Here is an 8,675-nt window from a genome sequence, read left to right as displayed (position 1 = left end):
TGAGCAATCGTGTGAATACAAGCATTACAATTGTGTGACTATCATCTAAAGCATAAAAACAAACATAATAATAATTTGAAAGGCTAAAAAAAAAAACAGAAAATGGGTTTCTATCCACCTTCCTCCTGGTTCCTTCATCCTGAGCTTCATCATGTTGTTTCCAAGATGTCTTACCTTGATTCCTTTTTGTTCTATGTAAGTACATCGATCTGTCTGTCTAGTTACAAGAGCAATCATATTCATCTTCTAGGAAAACTATTAAATCAATAATTATATTTGTATAATTAATTTGATGCTCTTTTAATTATTTATATATATAGATTGTGCATTTAGTGGACAAGCTAGGATTATGGCACAGGTTTCCAGTGTTACTGGGAGTGGCTTACTTGGGAATACGGAGACATCTACACCAACGTTACAATCTGATACATGTTGGTCGAATCAACGGTCAGCGTTATGACACGGATGAGTTCTCTTATCGCACGGCTGATGGCAAGTGTAACCATCCCTCCGATGACTCTGTCGGTAGCCAAGGCACCTTTATTGGCCGGAATATGCCTCCATGTACTTCTCAGTACGGCGTAAGTTTTTTTCTCCTCGTATCCACAATTACATTTACATAACATGCAATGAAACAGTAGTTAAGTATTTGTAGTTTTGATCAAATTGTAAATATATATGCCGATCGAATTGATAATAGTTGTATGAATGATGAAACAGTAGAACCAAACTTTGCGACGCATTTCACTTTCTTATCTCTCTACTCACTAGTGGTTAGAGTCATGATGTCTGATCTTCTTTTGCTTTAACTTTATGTATCTTTTTATGGGATAAAGTTTTTGTTTGTTATGAAAGTGTTTTTTTCCTGCATGATTAGCAATTCATATACGAAACTGATCTGTTCTTATTTTTTTTATGAATTATTACATTATTTTTTGTTAATCATTACTAATTTGTTTTATGTAACTTATGATGGTTGACTATTACAGATTTTGGATCCACATCCAAGTGTGGTGGCTACAAAGTTGCTAGCTAGAAAAAGATTTATAGACAACGGGGACCAATTCAACGTGATAGCTTGTTCGTGGATTCAGTTCATGATCCATGATTGGGTTGATCATTTAGAAGACACCCACCAGGTTTTTATTCTTTTGAACCTAATCCCTTGATTACTCAACATTACTTTTCTCCCCCTCCCCCCTCAACTTTAGTTTTTTTTTTTTCCTAAAACTTAAATTAAATATATTAATTACCATTTGAAAACCTCAACTAGATTGAGCTTAAGGCTCCAGAAGAAGTAGCAAGTGGATGTCCGTTGAAGTCATTTAAGTTCTTCAGAACCAAGAAAGAACTATCCGGTGATCATCACAAATCTGGTTCTGTCAACACTAGAACCCCATGGTGGTACGTATTTGCTTTCAAATCAATGCTTCATCACTGCTTAATTGTTGTTTAATGAGTTCAATTTTATGAAAAACTTTTGGAAATAGGGACGGGAGTGTAATATATGGAAATGATGAGGCTGGAATGAGAAGAGTAAGAGTTTTCAAGGACGGGAAGCTAAGAATCTCCGGGGATGGTTTGTTGGAGCGAGACGAAAGAGGTGTTCCAATCTCCGGTGATATAAGAAACAGCTGGTCAGGTTTCTCTCTGTTGCAAGCCCTCTTTGTCAAAGAACACAACTCTGTTTGTGAAATGTTCAAAGTAAGTTAGGTTCTTGTCTTTCTTGTCTGGCAAGAAACCTTTCTTTATACAGAACAACACTAAATTTTTAACTCTCTTTTCCAGGAAAAGTATCCAGATTTTGATGATGAAAAACTCTACCGGACTGCGAGATTGGTGACATCAGCAGTTATCGCTAAGGTTCACACAATAGATTGGACAATAGAACTCTTGAAGACAGACACACTAACTGCTGGAATGAGAATCAATTGGTATGGCTTTTTAGGGAAGAAAGTGAAAGACACGATTGGTGCAAGATTTGGTCCAATACTTAGCGGATTAGTTGGTCTGAAGAAACCGAAAGAGCATGGAGTTCCTTATTCTCTGACCGAAGAGTTCGTTAGTGTCTATAGGATGCATTGTCTTCTACCAGACACACTTATCCTCCGAGACATGAGTCCTGAGAAAGTAGATAAAGCAAACCCTAAAATAGAACGAGAGTAAGACACAGTCACACATCGAATGTTTTGATACACTGTTTAGTCCGGTCCAACTGCAGTTTTTGTTAATCTAGAAAGAATGTTTTCAACAGGGTACCGATGACTGAACTGATTGGGAAAGAAAGCGGGAAAAAAGGTTCGAAAATCGGGTTTGAGCAGTTACTAGTTTCAATGGGACACCAATCTTGTGGTGCATTGACATTGTGGAATTACCCTAATTGGATGAGGAGCCTTGTGGCGCAAGACATCGATGGAGAAGATAGACCTGACCTAATAGATATGGCTGCCTTGGAGAGTAAGTTAAACCAAATTCTAACTTCTTCTTCTCCTTCTCTGTCACCAATTCTCTGACCAATTGATTTATTTTTTCCTCAGTTTATAGAGATCGAGAGAGAGGAGTTCCTCGATACAACGAGTTCAGAAAGAATCTGCTGATGAGTCCGATAAAGAAATGGGAGGATCTGACAGATGACAAAGAAGCTATCGAGGCTTTAAGGGAAGTGTACGGAGACGATATAGAGAAGCTTGACTTAAACGTGGGGTTGCATGCTGAGAAGAAGATCAAAGGATTCGCCATTAGTGAAACAGCTTTCTTCATCTTCCTACTCGTAGCCTCCAGGTTTATAGAATTATACTACTTTTATCAAAACAAAGGCTTTTCGTGCATAACAAGTAACTAGACTCACTTCACTTTTGGTAAATGATAATTAGGAGGTTGGAGGCAGATAGGTTTTTCACGACGAATTTCAATGAGAAGACGTATACTAAAGAAGGGTTGCAATGGGTTAATACAACAGAGACTTTAAAGGATGTAATAGACCGACACTTCCCGAACTTAACCAACCAGTGGATGAGATGTACGAGCGCTTTCTCTGTCTGGAGCTCAGATTCTGACCCAACCAAATGGCTTCCTTTGTACCTACGGTCCGCGCCATAAGCTGTTAGATGCTGCGTGAGACATGTGTATAAGTGTCATGTGGTTGGTTCTTTCCTTTGGTATATATATATTTTTTTGCTGGGGAATTTGGAGTTAGTATATATGAATAAAAATCATATGAGTAGAAGAGTTTTAGTCATAAATAAATCAAACGCCCCAATTTCTGGTTCTAGAACTTTAATATAATTACAACAGTTTTTCTCTTTTTATTTCCACCCTCAGATATTACAACACATATATAACTATGTTTGAACATGGCTGAGTATATAATGATAAAAGACTAGTTTATAAATTGGAAGAATCGTATTTACAAGAAAACGAGTTGCTGCATTTATATGCGTAGTTTGTATTTTGCTTAAACTTTAGTTTAAGACGGTGATCTTTTTATGGTCGTCAACAGAAGGTGATTATACAAATTAAATAAAACAGAAAGCAAACGCTGCTTATGAAGCTATTTATAAGCTAACAATATGATCTTCTAGATGAATTTAAGGGCAATGGTGATCCGAGTTTTATGCATGTCACACACCACACGATTGTTAGAAAAATCATGAGCTGCCCAGACACATTCGTTTAAAAGTTGACTTCTTGGCTTACAAATTCAATTGGATTGAAGTATTTTTCAAGATCTATATTATGTGGTTATAATGTTGTTAATTTTATCATGGATACGATCTATGACATTAGTAGTACACTACAAGAAAACATCGGGATACTGAGGGAAAAAATCGTCGGTATGTCGTCGGAATAACGTTATTCCGAGGACATACCGACGAAAAAAGTCCTCGGAAATAACTCCTCGGAAATTCATAATTCCTCGGAATTCCGTCGGAATTTTCCGACGGAATTCCGAGGAAACAAAATTCCGAGGAAACTCCGAGGACACAATGTTCGTCGGAAGGTTCCTCGGAAAATACCGAAGGAATTCCGATGGTCCAATCCTCGGAAGTTTCGACGAAATATTTCTCGGAATATTTATCGGAAAATTCCGAGGGAAGAAAGTTCCTCGGAAAATTCCGAGGAACATTTGTTCCTCGGAAAATTCCGAGGAACATTTGTTCCTCGGAAAATTCCGAGGAACTTTCTTCCCTCGGAATTTTCCGAGGGAATTGAGTTTCTCGGAAAATTCCGAGGAATCCTTTCCCTCAGACAATTCCGAGGAACTTAATGTTCGTCGGAATTTACCGAGGGATAAAAGTTCCTCGGAATTATCCGAGGACCTCCATTCCCTCGGAATTTTGAAAAAAATTATTTTTTTAAAAAATTTATTTTTTTAAAAAATTATTTTTTTTTGGAAAAAAATTAAAATTTTTAAAATTTAAAATTAAAATTGAATAAAACATAAAATAAAACATAGTAGATAATATTCAAATTTAAATAAAACATTCAGAGTTTTTGGAAAAAAAAAAACTACGGGTCTTGAATGTTCGGGAACGTCTCGTTCGGGTACATCCTCTTCATCATGTCCATCATCTGCTCGTTCAGCCTCTTCTGGGTCTCATAGCCCGCCTGTTGAGCTGCCATCTGAGCCTCCAACGCAGATATCCGATCATCCTTGTCCTTCAGCTGAGCCGTAAGAACTTCTGGATCAACATACGCATGTGGTGCAGAAGAAGGAGCAGCCGACCGGGAGCGACGACCCAAACCGACCAAACGTCCCTTTTTCTTTGGAACCGACTGAAATATAAATAAAACGAAGTTAAGATAATTTAAATTGATGATAAAATAAAAATCAAGAAATAATTAAATTGAACTTTTAAAAAAAAAACTTACCGATTCAACGATTTCGTTGATTCGAACCCGAGACAAGTTGGTCGAGGCCGTCGAATCGTCATCATCGGTTTGAAGCTGAGACACTTCGTCATACACCTGAGTCTGGACCAGGTCGACCACGTCCCTCACAAGACCATCATCAATCTGGCCGGTCTTCTTGTTGGTATACGCCCTTTTCATAAGGGCGAGATCATCAACTGGGTGGCCTTCATTTTCTTCCGCCTTGAAAAAAAATAAATTAGACAAACATTAGAGATTTGAAAATGCAAAAAAAATAAAATTCTGAAACTTAAATAATTGAAGAAAAAGCGGTTGAGCTTACCATGCGATCCGCCAGAGTGGCAATAGATTGAGCACCCAAGTTATGCTTGTAGATGCCCTTTCCTTTACGGTCGCTCCTGCGGTTGTTGGAGTTGGTGGAAGAAGTTTCTTTCGTCTCTTCTTTATCCCAATGCGCACACAACTCCTTCCAGACCGTGCCGTTCATCGACTTTGGGACCTTTTAATTTAAAAAAAAAAGTTTAATAATTTTAAAAATAGTTTAATAAATTAAAAATTGTTAATAAATTAAAAACTACCTTGTTTACTTCCCACTTCTTCTTCCACTCGTACATCTGCTTCCCATAGTTGTCCATAACTTTATGGACAAAATGGTGATAGATAGAGAGCGTATCATCGGCATTCCAGTTGAATTCTTGCTGAAATAGTTTAAAAATAGTTTTTAAGCACAAAAATATAATAGTTTAAAAATTACAAAAATCGTCGTTTTAATAAATAAAAAATAGTTTAATAATTAAAAAAATAATTTAATAATTACAAAAATAAGTTTTAATAATATTTAAAATGTCTAATAAATATATAAATTAGTTTAATAATTACAAAAATAAGTTTTAATAATATTTAAAATGTCTAATAAATATAGAAAATAGTTTAATAATTACAAAAAATAGTTTTAATAATATAAAAAATATAATTTAAAAATTAGAATACTTACCGCAAACTGCTGAAACCACAGATGCTGCTTCTCGACAGGGAAGTGAGTGAAAGTCGGATGTCCGCTGTCGAGGGCCGAGTACATCATACGGTTGATCCATGCGCTGATCCCGTTCCCGGATCGGTTGAACCTAACAAAAAAAATAAATTATTAATAAAAAAATAGTTTAAAAATTAAAAATAGTTTAAAAAATAAAAGTTTAAATTACCATGTTTGACCATGTCCATGTGGATACTCAGTGAGATAGGGAAGATGGTCACGACCGGGCTGTCGAACCAACTCCGCAACCCTCATCACTCCCAGAGGACCAGGTGCAGCAGCGGGACCAGGAGCGGGTGCAGCAGCGGGAGAGGGAGCAGCAGGAGCGAGTAATGGAGAGGGAGATGTTTGGTATGAGCTGTGGGGCGAAACGGAATCCTGAACATGGCTGGAAGAACCCCGAGACTGGCTCCCCATACCACCCCGGCTACGACGCTGGCGAGGCCGGATCTGATCATCATTAGACCTGTAAATTAAAAAAAAACATATTTAAAAATTAGTTCTAATAATTTTAATTAAAAAAAACAGTTTAAATTAAAAATAGTTTAAAAACATAGTTTTTAATCACAAAAATATAAATAGTTTAATAATTAATAAAAAAGTTTTAATAAATAAAAAATACTTTAAAATTTTAAAAATGTTTAATAAATATATAAATTTATATTTTACATATAAAATACAAAAAAAATGTTTTTAAATATTATATAAATGATTTTTAATCTTAAAAAAGTTTTATAGATTTTAAAAATGTTTAATAAATTTATAAATCATTTTTAATTACAAAAAAAGTTTTAATAAATAAAAAATAGTTTAAAAATTTTAAAAATGTTTAATAAATATATAAATTTATATTTTACATATAAAATACAAAAAAAATGTTTTTAAATATTATATAAATGATTTTTAATCTTAAAAAAAGTTTTATAGATTTTAAAAATGTTTAATAAATTTATAAATGAATTTAAAATGCAAAAATAGATTTTATATACAAAAAACGTTTTCAATATATATATATAATTTCAAATTCGATTTTTATAACCACAAAATTGATAAAAACTAAAAAAAAAATTCAAATCAAGTGAAATACATAATCAAACTCCATTTTACACAAATCTACCATTCACCCTAACAAAATCTATAAATCTCATTCCAAAATCATCAAATCTACTTAAAAACCATACAAATCTAACCTAAAAGAGTGGGATAGGGTTCTTACATGATTATGGGGGAGGATTAGGGGAGAATCGCCGGAAAAACGGGAGAGAGAACGGTGGAATCGCCGGAAATCGCCGGAATCGCGAGAGGAGATGTGCAGCGGCGCGGAGAGAAAGAGAGAAATGGGGAAGAAGATCGGGCTCGCCCTAATCTTATGAGGCGTCCGACGGAAAATATCCGTCGGAATTTCCTCGGAAATATTTTATACTTCCGTCGGAATTTCCTCGGAATTCTATGATTCAATTTTCCCGAAATATTTGGCGGCTTCGTTTACCCGGTTAGATGAAAATATTCCGACGAATCCAGTTTCCTCGGAATACCCTCGGTAATCTCCGAGGAAATTCTGAGGAACCAGGGTTTGGGGTTTTAAAACATCGATTATTTTCGCCGTATTTCATTTCTTATACAATTATAATGCATACCATTGAGGATTCTTTGTATAGATGATCATAAACCATGAAATAACACAATTTCAAAAATAATTCTAAGTATTCCCTTTACCGTTTATTAAAGTGTATAAGTGTTTCTCTTACGTTGTGTGGTTTTCGTTCATGCAATCGTAAAAGTGTTTGTTATTGGATAAAACACCAAAGTTCATAGTTCCAAACATCATAATCTGGTTATGACACTTAATGAAGGTTATATACGTGTTATTCAATCCGTAAAACGTTGTTTTCGATTTAAAACCCCCAGTTCCTCGGATTTTCCTCGGAATATACCGAGGAGATTCCGAGGAAATCCTTATGTTCGTCGGAATTTCCTCGGAATATACCGAGGAGATTCCGAGGAAAAAGAATCTATAATCAAATCCCCATCTCCTCGGAATTTCCTCGGTATTTTCCGAGGAAATTCCGACAAACATAAAGAGTTCCTCGGAATTTCCTCGGAATTTTCCGACAGAATTCCGAGGAACTTGGGGTTTTCAATCGAGAAGATCTATTCCGAGGAAATTCCGAGGAAAACCTATCTGTCCTCGGAATTTCCTCGAAATTTTCCTTTAAAAAAAAAAAAAAAAAAGGTCGAGGCTAGTCTTCTTCCGAGTCGTCATCACCAGATGAATCTGAATCTGGATCTTGGTGAAACTCTCCAATCACTGGTTCATCCTCTTCGTGAACGGCGGCTTCTTCTCCGAAGTCAGTTAAATCGACTACAAGGCCAACTCCACCTAAATCTTCTGCTGCACTTAAGTTGCCGGATGTGCTTGGTTGTAGTGGGTCTTCCAGCTCAGAACTTCCCTGAACTCGGCCTCTCGGGTTGAGTCTTGTAACAGTAACCCATGGATCATCTCTGTTCCTTACCCGGGGGTACTTGATATAACAAACCTGATCGGCCTGAGAAGCAAGAATGAAAGGATCATAATATTGCAGCTTCCGTCTTGAATTTACTGATGTAACACCAAATGCATCTGTTCTCACACCTCGATCTGGAGTGTTGTCGTGCCAGTCACAATAGAAAACAGTACAGCGCAATCCAACCATGCCCAAATACTTGATTTCCAAAATCTCATTTATGTGTCCGTAGTATACATCATCTCCTGATGCAGAACAAACACCAG

General features: G+C 36.0%; 1 protein-coding gene across 1 annotated transcript; it reads left to right on the top strand.

Moving 5' to 3' along the window:
- LOC106354295 (alpha-dioxygenase 2) lies at window positions 1-3,308 on the top strand. The gene is made up of 9 exons (XM_013794203.3): window positions 1-195; window positions 321-581; window positions 990-1,139; window positions 1,274-1,404; window positions 1,491-1,704; window positions 1,789-2,162; window positions 2,255-2,457; window positions 2,538-2,781; window positions 2,874-3,308. Exons 1-9 carry the CDS (start codon window positions 103-105, stop codon window positions 3,097-3,099), a joined length of 1,896 nt encoding a protein of 631 aa, XP_013649657.2. The 5' UTR covers window positions 1-102; the 3' UTR covers window positions 3,100-3,308.
- Window positions 3,309-8,675: the final 5,367 nt, after the last annotated feature.

Source organism: Brassica napus, chromosome A7 (assembly GCF_020379485.1).
Source record: "Brassica napus cultivar Da-Ae chromosome A7, Da-Ae, whole genome shotgun sequence".
NCBI lineage: Eukaryota > Viridiplantae > Streptophyta > Magnoliopsida > Brassicales > Brassicaceae > Brassica > Brassica napus.
The sequence above is the reverse complement of the archived record's forward strand: the minus strand, read 5'-3'. Positions and strand labels throughout refer to the sequence as shown.

Excerpts from the sequence above, each read along its gene's own strand:
- LOC106354295 (XM_013794203.3), top strand. The coding sequence starts at position 103 with ATGGGTTTCTATCCACCTTCCTCCTGGTTCCTTCATCCTGAGCTTCAT. Across the intron at positions 2,458-2,537 it reads AGATATGGCTGCCTTGGAGA|TTTATAGAGATCGAGAGAGA; the intron begins GTAAGTTAAACC and ends TTTTTTCCTCAG. Across the intron at positions 2,782-2,873 it reads TTCCTACTCGTAGCCTCCAG|GAGGTTGGAGGCAGATAGGT; the intron begins GTTTATAGAATT and ends AATGATAATTAG.